We start from the raw sequence: 22,433 nt of genomic DNA on the forward strand, positions 1-22,433 counted from the left end.
TGAGATTAGAGACTTCTAGCCTCATCAAAATCTGTGAGTATGCCAGTACCTCTGAGTGCCGATTGGAGACTCCCCAGCGGATGGGAGCTGTAGAACCCTTCTGCTGAGCATGGGATTGTTCCTGAATTCCTTTGTGATGGCTCGGGGCTCTGTATTGGTCACGAGACCACTGCTCTGCCTGTGTCTGGGCTGGAGGCAGATTCAGGTTGTTAAGGCAAGTTGCTGGGATGTACCTTAGGGACAATGGCAGGGGTCTATCCTCACAAGTTCTTTCTCTTTTAGTTATTTATCTATCTAATCTCTATGAAAATAGGTTTGTCCTTACTATAATTTAGTTGAGGTATTTCCTTACCGGAGTTATCACTTTTAAAAGTTGATTTTTTTTTTTTTTTTTTTAATGTACCAATTTACTGCTGGATGTTGTCATCTCATCTTGCAGTACAGTTCCACTTTCTTGCTACTTGAAAGGAACTGTTGGGGCAAAATAGCATAGCATTTTTGGTCTAGATAAAAATCTAAGCAACTATGAATACGGTATGCTTGTGGTACTTGTGTTGTCATTTACTCATAGTAAATTTAGAACGTGTTAAGTACGATGTAAAACCTGAAAAATCATATTAGTACAAGTATGTGCGTGTACTTGATATGATTTCCTACTTCAGTCTTAGTATTATGCTATTTCATAATCCTATGGCAACTACTCCAGAAGAAATACAAAAAGTTCTTAAAATTTTAAAGGGGAAAAAGTCAAATGTTTTTGGTTGCAAAACATGTTGTAACGCTCCCCACTTTGCCCTTTCTATTAATTGGATCCCAGTGGACTACAGAAAAATTTATGAAACCTTTGTATTGAGTGATGACTATAAACAAAGTGTCATTGTTACCCAAAGTCCATTCTGTACACAGACTTTTTGTTAAATCAAAATTCCCAATCCAGGAAGTCCTGGCTTTCAGCCCAGACACCTCAGATGCAAGTCGTCTTAGGTTCTTAAGAGTTTAGGTTCAATGTGACAAGTAATGAGAAGACTGAGAAACTTATTTCAGGTACTGAAACTTTTAACTGGATTTGTGTTTATTTTAAACTTTATTCTGCTCTGAGTATCAGTATAATCTGAAAGTCACTTCTGCGCTTTTTGTAGCATTTGGGATGGTAATTTTGGTTTCTGAAGCTTCCTGGTTTCATATAACACACTTCATATGCTATTTCTGCAGTGCAGGCTTTTTTTAAACAAGCTTTGACATAGTTTAACTTTTTTTCTGTGTACATGTATACATACATAATGCACATCTGTGTGTGCGTCACTGCTCTCAACAAGAAATCCCGTTTCAGTAGGTCAGCAGATATTGAATTTAGTTTCCTTTTGATAATGCTTACATGGATACATATAAACTCTTAACAGAAAGGCAAGAAAAAGTTCACCTGATAGTAGTTTTTGAAGCAAACAAAAAATTTCCATGACTGTATTCTGAGGCTAAAATTAGATTAAAAAATTCTTCAGCTAAGCCGAAATAGGGAAGGTTTTGTTACGCAGGATAACTTCTGCAAGGAAAGATGAAATCTTTTTTTGCCTTTTGCGGCTAAGGATCTAATTGTCGTTTGGGGTTGTTTCTTCATTTTTACATTAATCTCCTTCTACAGCTGTCTTTCACCATGGGAAACAGTATTCTTGATTTGGCATTTTATGCAGTAACTGAGATGTATTTACATTTGTACTAGACTCAGCAGGTTACATGCAAGACTGACTTCTGTGCAGGTAGGCTAGGTTGAGAGTAGAGGCTGAAGTGGACACTAGCAAAATAAACCAAACAGAAAAAAAGCACCTAAATCCATGAGTGGTTCAAGTATACCTTGCTGTCAAAAGATGCAATCCTGGCTCAAGCAGCTTGTTTCCATGGTCCTCTTTCTTTTTCCACCTGGGCTGGCACAAGTATTCATGTAATGCCATAACAAACCAACTGGGTAACTGATACTGTTTAAACTTTTTGTCTAGGTTGGTTTTAACATGGGTCAATTTATCTGGTTCATGAATATTTGGGCCAGAACAAACAAAGTAGAGAAAGTGGATATGAGAACGAAGAGAGGAAGGCAGGGCTTCCTCCAGGATAGAGTTCATGACTGCTGTCAGCTTAAATAGTTTGAGAAATACAACATGGGTTATACAATATCATCTTGTACGATTTAGTGATGTAATAAAAAAATTGTACTTTCAGTTGATACATGAGGTTAAGGACAGTAGTGGGACTAAAGCTATGATCAGTTTTGAGCCATGGGACACAATACGCTTTGTTATGAACTACAACATGTTTGAATTCAGGATGCAAAATACTCTCAAGAAGTCAGCCAGCATACACATGGCCAAGCAGTGCATGGTTAAATTTGAAAGGAGGCACAGGAAGTTCTGGCATCTGTAAATGGCTGGCCACAGCGCCTACTCTGCACTGAATTCCTCCTTCATTGAAACCTGGCATGTTTGGTTTTACTTATATAAATTTACATATATAGTTTATTTAAATGAATATATTTATGTACACAGCTTTAATATGACACTGTTTTTACTGTCCTATATTTCTTAAATTACATATTTTAAATATGAGTGAGTGAATTCATTCTGTATGATACTCACTCCGGCTTGTTCTTGTGGTAAGCCTCTGAATAAAATTATTTTATATATCGGCTATTTTAGGAACTTTTTATAGTGTTTACATTTTTCAGTTAATTTAAATCCTTTTGTTTTGCAAATTTGAGCACTGAATGCTAATGGTATTGAAAAGTTGCATATATTCCTTGATCACATTCCTTCCATCTTCTGAGGCATTGTGGTTCCTTTTTTGAAAACATCTGATATCATAGACCACAAATGCCAAAAGGCCTGGGTTTTAGGAACCTTTTCTAAAGCGTCAAATAGTTGGAAATTATGTACCCTCTCATGCTTCCATAATCCTTCAGTCCCATGCCTATGTTTCACCTTTTCACATACCTACGTCTCTAAGCCAGGTTTCTAAACCCTTCTCTACTCTTCGTCCTCGTGTAGCCAGCCCTCGAATCCTGTGGCGTTTGTTCCCCCCACCCCTGTGCCTACAGCAATTTGCCACCTTCTCCTTCCTGGCCTGTCTCTCATTTTCTGCTCCCCAGGATCTGCTCTGCATACTGCATTGTGACTAAGAGGCCAGGTGTGCCTCTCCACTTAGAATCATATCTCACCTCCCCAGTGTCACAGTAACTCCCACTTCTGAACTCCTCATGCCAGAAATAAACAGATTATTAAAGCAGGGAGAAGAGACTGGAACAGTGCTGCAGCTTTCTTGAAACACATGCTTTCGCATGGCATGCACTTGTCCGATTTAACATGCTAGAGGTGTACTGAGAAAGGAGATAAATTTGGGAGCATATAGCAAATATAGGTACACCTGTGACAATGCAGTAGAATTTAGCTACATGTTCACAATATTGAATGGAGTCTAAAAAATTCTTGGTATAGACTTCACCTTTGTATCACTCTTTCTAACACTGCATTTGTGTTTTGGATGGGGGCACACATATTCCGTTGAAAGTTACCACAATGAAGAGCTGCTTACTGTCATTTTCTATCAGAAATAGCATGGCCAGCAGAAGTAGGGAGGTGATCGTGCCCCTGTACTCGGCACTGGTGAGGCCGCACCTCGAATCCTGTGTTCAGTTTTGGGCCCCTCACTACAAGAAGGACATTGAGGTGCTGGAGCGTGTCCAGAGAAGGGCAACAAAGCTGGTGAAGGGCCTGGAGCACAAGTCTGATGAGGAGCGGCTGAGGGAACTGGGGTTGTTTAGTCTGGAAAAGAGGAGGCTGAGGGGAGACCTCATCGCGCTCTACAACTACCTGGAAGGAGGTTGTAGCGAGGTGGGTGTTGGTCTCTTCTCCCAGGTAACAAGCGACAGGACAAGAGGAAATGGCCTCAAGTTGCACCAGGGGACGTTTAGGTTGGATATTAGGAAAAATGTCTTCACTGAAAGGGTTGTCAGGCCTTGGAACAGGCTGCCCAGGGAAGTGGTTGAGTCACTGTCCCTGGAGGTATTTAAAAGACGTGTAGATGTGGCACTTAGGGACATGGTTTAGTGGTGGACTTGGCACTGTTAGGTTAACGGTTGGACTTGATGATCTTAAAGGTCTTTTCCAACCTAAACTATTCTATGATTCTATGATTTTGCAGTATTAATATTTTAACGCTGCTAATATAGGAATAAATTATAATGTGCTTGTTGTATGTTTAGCAAGGAATCCTTGTTCAAATTTCCTCAGAATTGACTTCCTAAAATGTTTTCAAATGCCTAATAAAACAGTAGATAAATGCTTAAATGCCTCATTTTTACTATTACAAACCTACTTCTAGGTACTAGTCTAAACTTGAGAAGTAGGACTGAATGAGAACTATGTAAGTGGTATAAAATCAAAATGCAGCTGAAAGCAGGGATGATGGCATAACCTCCAATGGGATTGGCTTATTCTGCTTTCTCAGTCAGTATAATTCAATTTGGGATTTTTATAACAATGTGTAAACATATCAGCATGTATAAAAAGTCTTTCTTGGTACAGTTAAAGGAGCATATCCAGTCTAGGCCAACTCCTACTTGAAGATTTCTTAGCTAAAAGTTTGATAGCCATCCTGTTCCTTGTTGCAGTTTATCATACTGATTTGTGAATGTTTTGGAAAATTACAAATTATTTTAGAAAAAAAAAATGTATTTTTGATCTTGATTTAATCCTTCAAATAAAAAGCTATCTTTGAAATGTTTGAGGCTTTAATTTATGAAAATACTATGTGCTGGAGGCTGAGTTTATTTTATCTAAATCACATAATACCTACTGAAAAAAAAAAAAGTAACTTATTGTGTTTTTGTTCTACAGAAATGGAGGAACAGAATGCTGGACCTGGGATTGAAGATTTATAAAGGATTATGGGATTATACATTGAAGAGCCAGCAGGCGGAATGCCTGCGTGACTGAAGAAGATGGGTGCTAATGCATCTAACTACCCTCACTCGTGTTCCCCAAGGGTAGGGGGAAATTCACAGGCACAACAGACATTCATAGGTAACTCTCTTCAGTTATCTTGTCACTTACATAAATGACTTGCTGGATTGTGTATGCACTGGATTTGATTTGCTTGCAGTAATGTTATGCAGAGCTCTTATTTTCTAGGTCACCAGTTTGAATCCATTCGAGCTCAATCGTGCATGAAACTTGGTACTGTTCAAGTATCTATTTGGCCTATGTATGCAATGAGTTGATCTGCCATTTGCTAGTAAACAGATGCCAGGTTATTTAAATAAAAAAGTGGAGTTTTTTTGATAATTAAACCATGGATGCTAGTTTTCCCAGCTCAAGAGCAGTTGCTGTCTGTTAATACTATCTACCATTTTTTACTCCTCTTCCTCAGATTTTCTGTGAAACTGTGTTAGAGCATATAAAACTATCGATCATCAGTATTCATTGTAGTATTGGCATTGTGTCTGAGTGAATTACTTCCTTATTGCTAGAAGGGATGTATCTCTGATAACAAGCCTGTTAAAGTAACAAGCAATCTTGAAGACAACTTTTTCTCCTGTCCTTTCCTGTTCCTGTAAATGGGGAATGGGGGTACTTACTATCCTAACAGTATTATTTACAAGCAAGGACCTTGCTTACTTGGAAATGTGAGTTGAAATGCTCTTAAGAAATTATTTTCTTATCCCAGTCATAACTGGGGCAGGTATTACCTTTATGTGCTTTTCAGTCTAGTGCAAAAAGATCTCAGTGTAGATCTGAGAACTGTCATACTATAAATAATAAATAGTTATGTGATGAATCTAAAAGAAGGCAGTTTTTGAGAGGATAGATCTTGCTTAAAAAAACCCTAACTCTGACAGCCTGAAGAATGATCTTAACACTAAATAATATAAATACTTTATAAACACTTTTCTCCTTTATGCCTTGGCTTGCCACACTGAATAAGTAGTTATTGATATTCGGTGTTAGACTTTTCTCCTTTATACCTTGGCTTGCAACACTGAATAAGTAGTTATTGATATTCAGTGTTACGTCTTTTCTTAATCACCACTGAAAGCACAGTGATATCCTTAGCAGAGGAAAAATTGACTTGCTTTGTAATTTTTCTCTTTTGTCTCAGCTTTTGTGACACTCCTAACTTTTGGAGATCTGAGTAGAGGACAGCCCACGAACTGTTACATGTAAAGACCTGTGCTCTGGGCTAAAAATTCTGCGTGTGCTGTTGTAGCATGTCAAGGAAGAACTTTTAGTACTAACATCTTAGATATCAATGCGTGTAAAGTCCCCCTTAAGGCTTTATGTATTTTCAGTGTATCATAACTAACAGTAGTAAAAGGTGTGCCCCAGTTGATATATGTACTTTCTAGAATCACAGCCAAAATGTTTTTATTACACATCTTGGTGTTTTTTATCTGCCTGTATATGGAATGAAGAGAAACCCTTACAGACCTGAAAACGTGCAGATCCGTGTGCTGAAACACCTTTTGAGTAGGTTTGAAGAGGGGAGAGTTCCAAAGGCTTCATTGTATTTCCCAGAAACTTTCCACTTGGTATGTGGAAGATTTTGTTGATGCTCTTCATTATTAAATTCAAAATAGAAACCCATTATGTAGTATGTTATGATAAATTTACTGATCTCCATTACCTATTGAAAATTGTGGTTGAGACTTTTTTGAAGAAGGTCTAAAAGCATATGGCTGTCTCATCTTAGGCAAGGCAAATGAGTGTTCTGGTTAAAATTCTTGCTGAAATCTTCTGATATTATGGTGGCACTTATATGAGTGTGGTAGTAGAGTAAGTGTGCTATCTACCACACAGGCGTACATCTCTTCTTCCCACTTTGTGAAGTTTGGCTTTTTCTCATCTTGACTCTTGTTTGGATGATTGGTTTGTGCAGCTTTCTCAGTGGAAAATAAATGTATCCTAAAATCAATAGCTGAGGTTTTCATCACTTGTCAGAATAATGATATTTTAATGTTAAATCAACTTTTACAGATTTTTTTTTTTTTTTAATGTAGAAGGCATTAGATCTATTTACTGCCCCAAAGTAGAACTGGAAACACGGCGACTAGAGTTATAATAGCTGCATAATATGTATTAGTTGCCTTATTCCTCGAAACTGGATTCAGGCTTATGGGTTTGTTTTAGATGTGCTGCTTTACCATTAAAGCACTGCCACCATGTTACATTGTAAATGTAGGATGAATATTAAGAGCTGAGAACTGATCTGGCAAAGCACAGTAGTTTCATAGGATGAGCTCCCACTGTTAGTTGATTTAATGCTGAATTTGCTTACAGTTTATGAAGAGGAGATAAATCAGTAAAAATAATGCAGTGCTCTTACTGTAAAAAACACTTTTGTTTTAGCAAAGGCTTAGCCAGTCATCTCCTTACCGTTTTGTCTATGGCATTCAGGAGGAGGATTTCACACTATTTTCTAGGGTGGTACATGTGATCAAGATGTTTATTTTTAAATAGAACTCTAGTTAGATTTTAAAATGTGTAGGCATGCAGAGGACTAGACAGATCCCATTATTCATTGTCAAGTGCCCAAATAGTTTCTTTCGGCAGTCATCTGCTTCTTGTAAATATTTTATCTGTTCAAAGCTAGATATTGTCTAGGGGCATGAAGTAGCTATTACTTTTTAACAACATTTAATAGATTTATTCCTTTTAGTGTAGAAGTGGGGAGTAAATTTCTGTTTCCTACTTCTAATGCTGCTGCCTTATAAAGGAATCAGGCAGGTCAAAAAGGGGCTCCTCAAAATTCTTTCTTGGAGGGATATGAGGCCACCAGCTGTTGTGAACCCAGAGAGGCTATGCTGGTGCATCTCTACTTCTGCCTCTGGCAAAAAACAGTTGTGTGGTGGCACTTTTATAGCAGTGTTTTATCCATTTGTAACAATAGCGCTGTTTGCAGTACTTCTGATGTTAAATCTTGTAAGTAGCTCAGAATACACAAAGGTTTGAATGGTGTTTTAGTATCTTGTGGTGATTCTTGGGCAGTAATACTTCACGACAGCCTTCAGGGAAGAAAGAAATTGAGACTTCTGATATGCTAGTTTTTCTTTATCAGAATGTAAGAGAATATTCTGCATACTCAAGTTTGCCATTAGAATCCAAAATAATTCAAATAGAAATGAGCTGGCATGTTCTCTTGGGGCAGAATCTATCATTTATGGAGTGACCAAAGTGTAGTTATACTTCTATTGTGAAATGTAATAGATACTCTTTAAATGGAGCAGAAATTCTAGGCTTCTCTCTATCAGCAGGAGACTGAATCCCTACTTTTCTATTGTAATACCTAGTATAGCATGTGGAAGGACTTCTTATGGTGGATTTTGCAGCACAGCCTCTTCGTTGAAGTTGTCTTGAGTTACTTCTGTTGTCTTCATTTAAATTGATATTTTTTTAATGTCTTGAAATTTCAATGTGATTAATAACATATTGCCTGATCAAGTGAAATTTAACATAGCATGGATAAAACGGTTAGAGGTCTTTCCTCAAAGAAAGTAAAGTTCCTTCCCAAAATTTTCACTAATAGATGAATCATAAAACCATTGCATTGCATGATTTGGGGGAGTTTTAATTCGCTTGGCATAAAAGCTAGTGTATAAGGTTACTTAGAATTATTGAGGCTTAGATATAAAACAATTTACAGAAATCTTAGATTGTAACAGTTGCTGCACTCTCACAACACTGCTCCTGTGTCTTTCAAAGTTCAAGAAATACTTATCTGAAATAACATGGTAACTAAAAGCACTGTGTTTTGATAGACTGGCCCATAACATCACTATCAAAATAGCATAGCAAAATAGCATCGCATCAAATCTACCTGAAACAAATGGAACTGTGAGAGAGCAGTGATAGAACAAGTTACAAAAGGCCCCAAAAACTCTGGTGGTTGGGTGTGCTTTGAACTTAAAGATCCAAAAAAGGCAACAAGTAGTGAAGCTATACAAGTGTACTAATGGACATGTTAACTATTCCCAGCAGAAAATGGACAAATACTATTTCAGACGAACCTGCGATTGTTATTAACCTTTATACCACCTGCAAATGTCTTCTTCTGGTTTCTTCTTTTGTCTGGAAGAAGTAATTGAGTTTGTGTACTTTTTTTTTTCCTTTTCCTGTCATGTCTGAGGTTTTTCACCATCTGGCTTAGAGTGAAAATTCTGTAAATAAAGTTAAATTAGAAAATAACCCATGAGAGTCATGCTTCTGTTTAAACTATAGTTTTTAACTACTTTTTTACTAAAACATTACTTTAGTTTTCCATTACTTCTAGAAATGCAGATTCTAATTCCTCTTTTTCTTACTAAATTGCTATCAGTGTTAATGTATATGCAGCTAGGTTCAAACTGACGATCAGCAAAGGTTCATTTAGAAGAACAGGTCAAGTATGTAACACAGATAATGTTGGGGGGAATCAGTCTTTCATTTTATGACGTGTTTGGTTCATAACACAACTTCCCTATAAATGATTTTTGAGGGGAAAAATAATTATAGATATACTTTAATTGTATAATGCTCTGTTCAAAGGACATCTTTAATAATACAGTAAAACTTACATTCTCCATATTCTTTTAAATGGGGTGAATGTACAAATTAGCATCTATGGTTCTGTGGAAAGGAGCCCATTTTATGTGTTTGGCTTTTGGCATTACTTGATTATCATGTGACAGGATTTTTACTTTCTTGTTAAATTTGCATTGAAAATTAATTCATTGTCCTCAGTTTCCCTGAATCATTTGGTACCGTATTCTCATTTTTCCTTTTTTTTGCGACTATGATAATTACCTGATGCCAGGTATGCTTGTCTTGTTGAAATGATGCTTAATGCTAGAAGAACAGAATTTGAAAACACACTTTGAATGGGAAGGGGGAGGTGCTACTATTTCATTGACATCATACAAATTTTTAAAAAGGCTGTATCTTTCACTTCCTATAGTTAATATAATGACACTTGTAATGTTATGACCACAGTGTTCTTTTCCTGCTTAGATAACTGTGCTATGTGCTACAGAGCTACATCAACTGGCACTGCTTGGTTCTTAAAATTGAGTACATTTAAAAAAAAAAAAGTATAAACTTTGTAGATGCAAAAAAATTATTTTTGTTCTTAATGGCCAGAAAAGGCTTCAGTCAGGTTTCCAATTTGTTAAATTATCTGATCTGAAAAGAAGGAAAAACTGTGTAACTTGCAGAGACATGGATGGACTGTTTAGGTGTTATGGATGGACTGTTTAGGTGTTATGGATGGACTGTTTAGGTGTTATGGATGGACTGTTTAGGTGTTATGGACCTTCCTTTTAAATTTAAAGAATAAATGTGTTCAATTTTCCTCTTTGCCTTCAGGGACATCATCCTACTCTCATCAAGGCTATGGCTGTGAATCAAAGCTGTATAGCCTTGACCATGGCCATGAGAAACCTCAAGACAAGAAAAAGAAAACCTCTGGCCTTGCCACCCTCAAAAAGAAGTTCATTAAGCGTCGGAAATCTAGCCGATCTGCTGATCATGCCAAGCAGATGCGTGAACTCCTCTCAGGCTGGGATGTCAGAGATGTTAATGCATTAGTGGAAGAATATGAAGGGACGTCAGCCTTAAAGGAACTTTATCTACAAGCTAATTTGGCAAGACCAGAAGCCAGGACGCTACAAAAAGACATGGCTGAACTTTATCAGTACAAATATTGTACTGATGTAGACTTAATATTTCAAGAAACTTGTTTTCCTGTGCATCGTGCGATATTGGCAGCAAGATGTCCATTTTTTAAGACACTGCTTTCTTCCTCACCGGAGTATGGGGCAGAAATAATAATGGATATTAACACAGCTGGCATAGATATGCCTATGTTTTCTGCTTTGTTACACTACCTTTATACGGGCGAGTTTGGAATGGAGGATTCAAGATTCCAAAACGTTGATATCCTTGTGCAGCTTAGTGAAGAATTTGGAACACCAAATTCATTAGATGTTGACATGCGTGCACTGTTTGATTACATGTGCTATTATGATGTGGTTCTTAGCTTTTCATCCAACTCTGACTTAGTTGAAACTTTTGGTGGAAGTCAGAACTGTCTAGATGAAGAGCTCAGAGCTCACAAAGCTATTATTTCGTCACGATCTCCGTTTTTTCGTCACTTGCTGCAGAGGAGGATACGAACTGGTGAAGAAATCACAGACCGAACTCTACGAACTCCAACTAGAATTATATTAGATGAATCTATCATACCAAAAAAATATGCTAAGGTCATTTTGAACTGTATGTATACAGATGTGGTGGACCTCTCCGTTTTGCACTCCAGCCCTTCAGTGGGCAGTTTAAGTGAAGTTCAGGCTCTCGTAGCAGGAAAACTAAACATGACTAGGGCTGAAGAAGCTATGGAGCTTTATCACATAGCACTGTTCTTGGAGTTTAACATGCTTGCACAAGGTATGTAATACTGTCCTTGCTGTAGAATATGTGACCTTATTAGAAAAATTTTTTAGCTGTTTTGCAGTGTAAGTATGCCTGTTGAGTCTTGCTATCAGTGGCTGACAATTCCTTTAAGAAAAGGAATTTATTTGCCATTTGTAAGTTGTAGATAATGCATCTGTGTTTTCTAGGAACAGAAGAAATACCTTGTAAGAGCTTTTAACTGTATTGCACGTCATTATTGAAGCATGCTATTTATGTCAAATACGTATAACTGGTCTTGATATTTCTGATCTTTATCTACTTTCATCTAGAATTCATTTTTTGGGTGTAAACTACAGGTACAGGGGGAGGATACAAGAGATCCTTGTTGAGAGGAGGAAATATTTAGACTTGTTATGAAGTGTCCCGATATGTTAACAAGGCTGTAAACTTGAATGATTATTTCGGTAGCTTATGTCAAAGGGGGTACAGTAAGCCTGCAATCTTGCTGTTGGAAGGTAAATTTAAACGGCTTAATTGCACTAGTCCTAGGTCTTTAGTATCTACTTCTTGATAGGCAGGGGCAGTCAGTATTTGCAGACTTAAAGTTTAGAAAGTTTCACTTTTGTCCATTATTCTTGAAAATCACTCAGATCTTGATGACATACTTCCTGCATATGGAGGCTGGCCAGAGTTATTGCAATCGCTGGCGAGGTGTCAGAGCACTGACCAGTGAACTAATAATACCTCTTGTGGTGGCAGGAGCTTTGCTTGCTGTTTCATCTGTTGGTGCTTGAACTATTTAGTGGCTATATTATACATAATGGGATATGGCAGTTGCTTCAGGCCTTGCTGGTGGGGGATGAGAATTTTACTTTTCAGCTGAGAAATGGAGAATGGAATTCACTGAGCTATCAGCAACGTGATTTGTTTAAGCTAGTTTAATTTTTTTAAGAAAATAAGTTTTTACAGTAGATCTGAGCATCTGTAACTTCTAGCTATCAAATGAAATTTGACAAGATTAAAATCTTTAAACTATCAAGTAGACCAGTAAAATAGGAAACTTCTTAAGGAGTGGCCAGGAAAAAGCAGGTATAAGCACTGCAGGAAGCGATCATACTTATAATGGGTTCTCCTAATAGCTATATCAAACTGTGAATGATAAAGATGTGGGAGACTAATCAGAACAATTGTATCTTCTGTAGAGGTTTGTATTAGGAAACTAATTTTCAGATTACGCTGAAATTTGAAATAATAGTTCCTACTGCAATAAACAGAATGGCAGAGAACAAAGGAGATGGGTTTTCTGATATATGCTGCTACAGGAATGCAAATGAGCTGTTCTTAGGCTCAGAATCATGAAATCGTAGAGCAGCCCAGGTTGGAAGGGGCCTGGAAAGATCATCTGATTCAACCTTTTGTGGGAACAGGAGCCTAGAAGAGATTATCTAGCACTCTGTCCAATCACATCTTGAAAACCTCCAGTGATGGGGACTATACTGTGTCCCTGGGGAGGTTGTTCCAGTGAATGATTGTTCTCACTGTAAAAAAACGTCTTTTATCGATGTCTCCTGGTGTAACTTGTAGCTGTTGCCCCTTGTTCTCTCCACGTGGCTTGTTGTGAAGAGAAAGCCTCTGTCCTCTTTGTAGCTGCCCTTTAGATACTGGAATACTGTGATGAGGTCCCCCTGAGCCTTCTCTTCTCCAGAGAGAAAAGACCTAACTCCTTCAGTCTTTCCTCATATGGCAGGTTCTCTAGCCCTTTGATCATCTTCATGGCACTCCTTTGGACCCTCTCCGGTCTGTCTGTGTATTTCTAACTTTTGTTGTTGTTCCCCTGTAAGTACACCTAGAAACTTAACATTGAATGGAATGCAAAAGTGGCTAAAAGTTTTACTGTAGTTGAACTACAGTGTTAAATTCATTCCTATACAATATTTGCAAGTTAATAGTACTTGAGAACCAGACAAATCAGTAGATCAGCTGAAAGCAAAAAAGGAAAATGAGTTGAAATTAAAAAGGTAATGTAAGTGTACAGTTTCTCAGTTTTGGTGCATGCACATACACCAGGGCTAAAAGGATTTAGTGTGCTCAGGGAATACTAATGAGGGAATTAAATTGTGAATGAAGCCCTCAGTGAGACACTGAATAATTATGCACTGTTTCATAAATGAACAGGGTGTAGTTTTTTCCCTCAGATTGCAAACCTAGACTGGACCAACTGTGATCTGGAGGTGCTCTGATGAAGCAGTCTAAGTTATATCAAAGCAGATAAGCAATGATAGATAGAGGACTTCAAAGAGAAACTTAGGCAGACTTACAGATAGGAAAATGGCTTTTATTTTTTAGGTGTTAGTAAATGCTGAAAAACAGAACTGATGTTTTATTTGATGCTGAGTTTCGTTATTTCTGCTTGCTTTAAGTTGGGTGTGCTTGGATCAGCGTGTCCTAAACTGCCGCTCTTTTTGGTAATGCACTACAGACAGTGCTGCTCTGGAATATATATTCTATGAGTCAATGGTAACAAGATCTTAACTTTTCCCTGGAGGTTTTCCGCCAACTCTACCTCTAGGGGAGGAAAAAGAAAGGCGACAGCAGGAGCTGCACTAGGCTTGCAGCACCTCAGCAGCACGCTCGGGTGGCTGGAACCAGCAAGTGCAGCAGTGTGAGCTTGGTCTTGGTGGCTCTCTGGATGAATCAGAGCTGTAGCATTTTGGGGGTGATCATTGGGAGGAGGTAGAGGGATGCAGTGGCCTTCAGAGGTCTCTTCTTTCCCTGGTAAATCTGTGTCTGACCACACAAGTGGTGAGCTGTGGGGTGGGGAGGTTGTTATACATAGGAGAGAAGTGCAGTAAAATCAGGCAAGGATTGAAGTTTATTATATTATCGATACTAGCAAAAGTAAATTTGGCAGCCCTTCAGATACTGAAATTCTAGATGTTAACTTGAAATAATTAGGATTTTACAAATTGGTGCTGCGTTCCCTAGCTACAGGAGAAAGAAGTAAGCATTCTGTAGAAAACCTGTATATGCCAGTGAAGTCAGTATCTAATAGTTTCATACTTAATTTGTTGAGTTCATGTTTAGGTCATTGGTACTGTGCAGACACTGAAGAATTGTTCTGGTATAACCTTATAATCAAAATTAAAAGGAAGTTTATTTGATCAGGGAAAACTATATGCCCGCACTTAACTAACAGATCACTTAACAAAGTATGCGCGTTAGTAGTGACCACTGTTCTTGTTTTGGCACGTAACCATAGCACCTTGTCCTCCCTTACTGTAATACTTAACATGAGGTAGATGAGAGGTCTTCGTTTCAGTAGCTTCCCTCCCATTCCCTGATTTCATGGCTGGCATACTTCTGCGCTGGAAGCTGTCACTCAAAGATCTGACTTCTCTCTAGATGTTATGCAGAGCAATGCTAGAAGAGACAGCATTGCGTATGTGTTGGAGACCACTGAGCAGGCAGTTCTTGTGAAACATCTTAGCTTGGTCCTCTGACAGTGCTTTTCTACGCTGTTGTGCTGCAGGTGTCCAGTTTTGCCCAAGTTCTGACCAATCCCATCAGTTGGCTTTCGCAGTAGCTAATGTCTTCAGTTTCTTCTCTAGATTTCCACACCCCCTGGCTCAAGTTTTTTGATTCAGTTCACTCATGCTAGCTAATTGCAAACTTGCTAAAGTTTGTCTCCCTGGTTTCCTGGAAAATATTTTGTACTCATTATATGTAAGTCTGGATACTCTTTCCAACTCATTTTGCTCACTTTTACCCAGTTTTGGCTGGGTGTTTGTAACTGAGTGTCAAGTGAAGTTGATGTATTTTAAAGCTTCTGATCAACTGTTTTTTTATTTTCAACAGATTTTAGTTTGATTTGTCTTCAGGGACCTTTCTGAGTATCCAGATGTTGTAATTTTTCTTCAATTTCAGCAGATGATTCAGCTTTGACTCTTTCCATGGAAATCTTCCCGTTCCTAACACAGTGATACTCCTTTTTCTGACAGTTGCATTTTAATAGATCATTTCCCTATGATGAAGTCAGTGATGGTATGGGTACATGCTATGAATCTTTACTGTCCAAGTAAACCAAGACTACTTCATTTATAAGTTACTCTGCCTTCAGCTTGATTTGTTTCAGCTGATGATTGTAACTTATCTTCCAAGAGAAACTGAATTGGATCTTTGAATGAACTAATTTGAATAAATGAACTACTCAGCAAGCATATCTCATCTATAGAGCTTATCATACTGAAACCCATTTATACTTAATAGGACAGAGACTGCTATTAGGGGTGCTGCGGTATTTGTTAACTACCAAAAAGTGAAGCTCTTCACTGCTTTCACAGAGGCTGTGAGGATTAGAGCCTGTTCCAGGAGGTTCAAGCACATCCCTTAGTGGAACGTTTCTGTGCTCTGCCTGCTTATTTCTGCTTTCTGCTCCTGCTTTTTTGTCTTTATGCTACCTTGCTGCTCTCTCAAATGTACTGGTGCGATTGTTTTAACACATTGACTCACAAAGATCAGGTTTAAAATCACCTATCCCTTCCTCTTCTGTAGCACAGTTATTAAAACCAGATCAGTTCCCTAGTCCTGTTCATCATGCGTTGTTAAAATAATCCCCCCTTCCAGTCTTACTGTGCTGCCACATCCACTGCTGTTACAGGGAAGTTTGACTTCAGGTATCTTAATTTTATTAGACAGCTATATTAAATATATGAATCCTCTTCTGCATCTTGGCCTTGTTGCTTACTGTCATGAATAGTCTCACTGAGGTGGTGGTACAGCATGTTTTTCTGTTACAGGTTTTTGGATACAGGGACCCTATGAAATAGTTCTGCCTGGGAATCTTTTCTGCCTGCTGATTCCAAAAAGTCTTCTAAAGTAAAATTGACAAAAAATAACTTAATTTCAGACTCTTTGCTTTCCTTTTATTTTTAGGTTGACTTTACCCTTGACAAGAATAAGAAGTAAGAAACTTTATTTTAAAGCCATATTCAGTGGCTTTGTGCAGCCTTTGATCTAGAGGCAGATAGCGCATGACATCAAAAGTACCCTTGATCTCAGTGGGACTGAAATACTGAAATGCTGGGAAGCCTGCCGTAGCAGTATTAAATACACACAAATGTATTGTGGGAAGATTAGAGCAAGTGTGTCAGTTATACATCAAGTGCAGTAGGAATGCTCGGAGGAACTAGTCTGGCGCTTATAACTTTAAAACAAATTGGGTATGATTAAGTAAACATTAACATAAATCTGATCTATTATCTCCTTAGAATGATTCACTTGTACTCAAGCCTGAAATTATTGCTTCGGTTTTACATTGTGAAAAGGAAGACTGGAGAAGGCAGGAAGTGGAAAGGATCTTTCTTAGAGCAGTTACATTCCAGGGTTATGTGCAAGGATGAAGAATTTGACCGAGTTGTGCAACTGGGCACATAAAATTTGTTTGCAGTGGCATAGTTTGCAGAGAAATAGATCTGGTTACTGTTTTCAGGTTTTTCTTTCAGCCACCTGTGTTCTAGGAAGTATATGGCTTAGATACTGAACAGTGATGGCTGGCGGTGGTCCCTCTAAACATCGATTCTTCCTCCCTCACCCTTCATTGTTCCCACGTTAAGTTCTTCCCTTTGGTTTGTTATGGTTGAGTTGGCAGCTTTTTGTTTCTGACCCACGATTGTTTTCTGTTTAAGCTGGATCAGCTATGCTGCCTGCTGCTGCTGCTGAATGTGCTTGTTAAGGAATGCTGAAGCCCAGTCAAGGGCCATTATCAACTGATGGCTGCAAGAAGCCAAAAATGTAGATGCAGATTTCAGGCTTCCTAAACATTTTGTATGTGGCAGGAGCAGAAGAATAAATTAATTTTCATTGTTTGGGAGAGAAAACATGAAAGAGCTTTTGTCACAAATATTGAATGCTTTAAACATGTACAATTACCTTACATTTCTGGCTAAACTTAAAACTTCAAAAATCCAGCTGTTAATATCTTAGAATGTTTAACAGCTTTATAACTGCCATATCATAAATGAAAATACTTTTAAATAACACAAGTTGCATTGTTTTCGTCTGCTCCCTAATTTAATATTTCAAATGGCTGGATAATATGCCTTATTGGATTTGACATAACTTACTGAGTTTTCACAGTGGAAGGATGGTTAGCATAACACAAAACGCTGCCTGACGTAACCTTCAGATCATATTTGATTTTTTGCTTTAACAGTTAATCTGAAGTGCTGTAAGGTCATCACCTTTGTATTTGAATAAAGCAAAAACTAATACTATATACTTTAACAGTGCCATAATAGATGTACTTTGAATTCAATCTTTCAAGGATGGGAGCACATGAATGTTTTAATTTTTGTACTTAGAAAAATCAGCAGAGGGATTAAAAATAGCTCAAAAGAGGTACTGAACTTAGCAATAGACTTCAGCAGTGGTTGACCCCTAATGTCCATTGGGTCCTTCTTGATCTCCAGTGCTACTTAGGTCTTGTTTTCTTTTCTGCAAAACATTCACATAGTTTTGCACCTTCACGTAACCAAAACTTGTGTGCTTCAGAGTTCTAAAATGTGGAAAATAATACACCTGCAAGTTACAGGCTTGGCATCAGTTAATAGTTAACTTAATCTCCCTTTAAAGATTTTTTTTTTTTAAAACAATTTGGGGAAGAGATAGAAAAGAAAAGCACTAAAACTTCAAGAAGCTAGAAACCTGTAGCATTCCTTTCAGACAGAGAGTATGGTGCTGCCAGGAGGCAATAAATATTAATAAACTGGGAAAGTAAGCCTGCATCCAGAAGATGGATGCTGGAAAAGATCCCTTGTTCACAATACAGTTATAGGAAAGTAAGGTTGTTGCAGTTGCTGCTTATGTGATAACCAGTTAAAAAGGTATATTTTCCTGTTTGTACTATGTAAGTGTTCTGACTTGCTCTTACTGGTTTTGTAACTGATGTTTGTGTGCTGCTGTGGAGAACCTAAATTCCTATTGCCATGTCTCAAGTTGTATGAGGTCACTTGAATCTGACACAGATTGTTTGGCTGTCAAAAGTGGCACTGCTGCCCTGCCTCCTGCATTAGTCTCCTTGTTTCTGTTCTCGATGCTGGCAGTAGGGTTTGTGCTATTAGTGATCTAATGTTGCTGGAAGCAGGATTGACAGAAATTAGTTGACTAGTTCATTGAGTAGCCACCCAAGCACCAGTATGACAGAAGAGCAGGAGGTGTGGAGTGTAAGAAGATGACAATCTGGTTTAATACCACTATACAAGGGGCTTGGCTTTCATCACTGCTCCCACAGCCTGTGAGAGTGGGCTGCCTTCTATGGAATCCTTAGCAAGTATACGACACGTTTGCATCTTTGGGTCTGTAAGATGTGGAAAGAGGCTGAACAAATGTTGTCCTCCTTTTTTCCTTTCTCTTCCCGTCAGAAGCTTGGTTAGAACAGCAAGGGTGCTCATGGACGGGTGAGACGAGCATCTCTGGAACTTCCAAACATGGTGCAGTCCAGACGAGCTACAGGTCATGCTTCTGAACTGTTCTCTACATGCCAGCAAATTCAAAAAGTTCTTGATTGCCAGCATGGTCTCTCCTAATGCAGCAAACTTAAGAAAACATTGAATAGCTTCTAGACTCCAGTTCAGTGTCAAGATGAATTCCTATTACTTTTTTTTTATTTGGCTCCACTGGTTTGCATAAGTTTAGGGGAAAGGTCTCCACCACAGAATGAGTTAAATCAAGCTAATGATTTTGTAGTAAAAACTTTGCTTAATTCCACTTTTGCTGACTGTTGAAGGCTCTTAATTGTATTTAGTAGGTCTGTTGACTGTCTTGATAAGATTCCAAGCTACTAGCTAGCCTGCCAAACATGGGCTCAAGCTATTTCTGTTTGGAAGGGCTATGGAACTGCATTTGAGAGAGAATTGGGGAATCAGAAAGGATTTGTTTGCAGGCAGGACCTATTGGTATCCAGCAAAAAGAGTGCATGGAATAGCCTCATTTGTCCAAAATGTGATAGTCATTTTTCTTTAGACTCCAAGTTGTATCTCTGAAAGATACTAATGGTCACAGAAGCTTGTGGTAGAGCACTTTGAGACACTGCAAACAGATCTTGGAAAGGCTATTTCTGCTTGAATATTACAAAATAGTATTCATAGGAGAATAATGCTCTATTCCACTATGAAGAACAATATTGTGGCTAGTAGATGACTGCTTTTTTTGCCAAGTGGCTGATTGTTAAAGCAAAAAAACCTTCTGCCAAAGATGACAAGAAATTGGATTCCTTCCATGGCAAGAATTGGGTTGCCCCAATTTATTTAGATGTTCAGAAAACACTTATTACCTCATGCTTACTTCAGAAGAAATACTTTTAATAATCCCGCAGTTCTGACACATTGCTAAAATTACTTGGGAAAAGACTGTTTCATTTGCTAGGCATCCTGAATGAGCTTTTCACCTGATGATGTCATATTATTGGTAGTTGTACAATAATTGGACTTGACAGAAGAATTGAGACTGAGCTGATGTTCTCATTCTATAAATCAATATTGCTCAGATCTTTGGAACCACATTTCTCACAGAAATGTAGTTTTCTGTCTTTGCAGTGGGCAGGTATCCTTATTGTTTCAAAAATAAATCTCAGATGAAATACTATGAATGGCATTCACTTTGAGATAAGTCTCTTTGCCTTTACAGTTTGAGTTTCCTCGTGACTGATTTCAGCGAGTGGGTTTACATACTGCCTTTGAAATGGAGCAGTCCTTACGTGTAATCTGTAGACTTCAGGGGGATGTAATCATCTGCTGAAGTCAGCTTGCATGCAAACAGAATAATTGCATGCAAAAAGTTGTGTTAGGATTTAGCAGGGCAAGACTTAGTGCAACACAACAGATGACTCTAAAGAATTGTTTCAGACAACTGTGTGTTTCTTATTCAGGGAAGCAAACTCCTCTTTTAAGCGTACCGCAACTAGTCGTGGTTAGCTTTCATTCGCCATGCCAGGTTTGCTGCTAACTTAACATTTTCCTTTTTTGAGCCCCAAAAGGGAAGATAAGAGGGACTCGCATGTCAAAGTTAAATACAATGTCAGCCATTAACTATGTAAGTAAAAATGTAAGTAAAATTGTAAATAAAATCCTGAAGTGGAAAGCTTCAGACTTCATTCATTCATATTTCTGACATATGCTGAAGTATTTTGAGCTTTTTTTAAGGTAGGTTTTTGTTTTGTTTTTTTAAACACTCTTTTTCAGATTCTCGACCAGAATTTTTTAAGACTTCAGAGTGAGGTTTGTCCTTCAGGCTCCTGGGGAATTCCCCCATCTAGAGGGGGTAGTTTCTCTAACCTGTACCAAAACCCAAGGAGTGTGTTTTGGAGCAGTTCTCGTCCTCTGCCCTCATCTGTACCAGCGATGATCGGGCTGATGTTCCAAGTACCTCCAAGCAGTCTTTGCTGCATGTTCACTGCTCACTTTAGGCTAGTCCTCACCATGCAGGTTAGAGGTCAATATCTATAGTAAGGCATCTGTTTTTACTCGTAGTAGTAATAATAATATGTAACCTGATGGTAATAGGTAGCTCTGAGAAGCGCCGTATTACTTCAGTAATGGTAAAGGACAAAGCAGGTGCATTGAAACATGACTCAACACTTACTCCTTTGTCAAAAGCAAATAGAGAGTCTAACTTGGGTTGAATAGTGTAATGCTGCCTTTAATGCATCGTTCAGAAATGTGTATGCTTTTGCTAGACCTTCTGTCAGTGGCTGCATTTATATATGGTCTTCCTTTTCTCAGGTGAATCAGGCATGTGGAAAACAAATCATCCAAGTGCTTGTTGAGGAAAGTTTGTTTTAAGTATGAAATGGTGTAAAATTTATTACTGTTGGGGGGACAGGCATTATTCTCATAAATTCATTTAGAAAATAAATAAAAATTGTTTCCAAAACTACGTATCCATTCAGCATTGACTGTATTTTTTTTATATTTAATTTTAGAAAACTTTAATGGTGGAATATTGTTCTCCTAATTAACATGCTGGCTTTTTTGTAGTATTAATATTTGTGTTTAATAGGACAGATAAATTTGTAACGTGCTTAAACTGTTGCTTCCTAGCACCTTCTTCTTTACCTTACTGTTTAAGTTTCCCTTATCAGTGACTTTGCTCCTAAGTAGTAGTTCCTTTGACAGATACCTTTCTACTTGAAGTAGCATGTTCACTTGTCACTACTTACTCCTTAATAACTTACCCTTCACATTATTAGTTGCAACGGAAATAGAGTCAACGCTTACATTCTGTATGCTGGCCTACGTAGAAAAGTAAGATTTTCTTTTAATTGTTTTAATTGCTGCTAGTGTGTCCTACATGTATCCAACCAGTTCAAAAATGTGTAGCATCAAGAGAGCCTCTTTGATCTTTGTCTTGACAAACCTTAAGATTACCATACTCAGCTTAGTCCAAGAGCTCAGTAATGGGATACAGTTCTCTAAACAACTGTCAAAGTTTTTAGTTTTTAAATATCCTTCAAACTGAGAGAAAAATGATGATGTATAAAAAGTAAAATAATGGCAATGTAAGCGTGCTGCTCTGAACTGTCTGGGGATCTCTCATGGGCATAAGCACAGCTGTAATTTTGTGGCTGTACTGGGTTGAAACTGGAATGTATAATTCTAGAATAGGATTTTTTTTTCTTTAAATTGCTATCTTTATAGTACAAATAGAAATAGTATTCTCTGTGTATGTAAACCAGATGTACAAATAAATCAGCAAAGTGCTCTTGGAGACTTCAAGTTATCAACATTGTGGTACCATCTGTCTTAAGTCAGTAACTCCAAGTACCCATGTTTTCAGCCCTTGCGGTATGTCTTTCCTTATTTCTTCCAAATCTGCTCCAACTCCCTTCAGGAGACTTAAATATCCCGTCTCTTCTTCAGAAGACATTTACTCTGTGAAAGAGTAAATCCTAATGCAGTAGTGGGTAAGAAGAAACTGTAGCAGACTTGCCACGAGTCAGAATACCTGCCTCTT

At 38.1% G+C, this 22,433-nt stretch overlaps 1 protein-coding gene across 1 annotated transcript in view; it reads left to right on the forward strand.

Annotated features, from left to right (window-relative positions):
* The window catches only part of BTBD7 (BTB domain containing 7), a 44,450-nt gene that overhangs the window by 2,758 nt on the left and 19,259 nt on the right, over nucleotides 1–22,433 (forward strand). The window contains 2 exon segments of the mRNA XM_075151191.1: nucleotides 4,881–5,066; nucleotides 10,380–11,459. Coding sequence (XP_075007292.1) covers nucleotides 4,985–5,066; nucleotides 10,380–11,459 — 1,162 coding nt within the window. The 5' untranslated portion in view covers nucleotides 4,881–4,984.

Source organism: Calonectris borealis, chromosome 5, assembly GCF_964195595.1.
Source record: "Calonectris borealis chromosome 5, bCalBor7.hap1.2, whole genome shotgun sequence".
Lineage (NCBI taxonomy): Eukaryota > Metazoa > Chordata > Aves > Procellariiformes > Procellariidae > Calonectris > Calonectris borealis.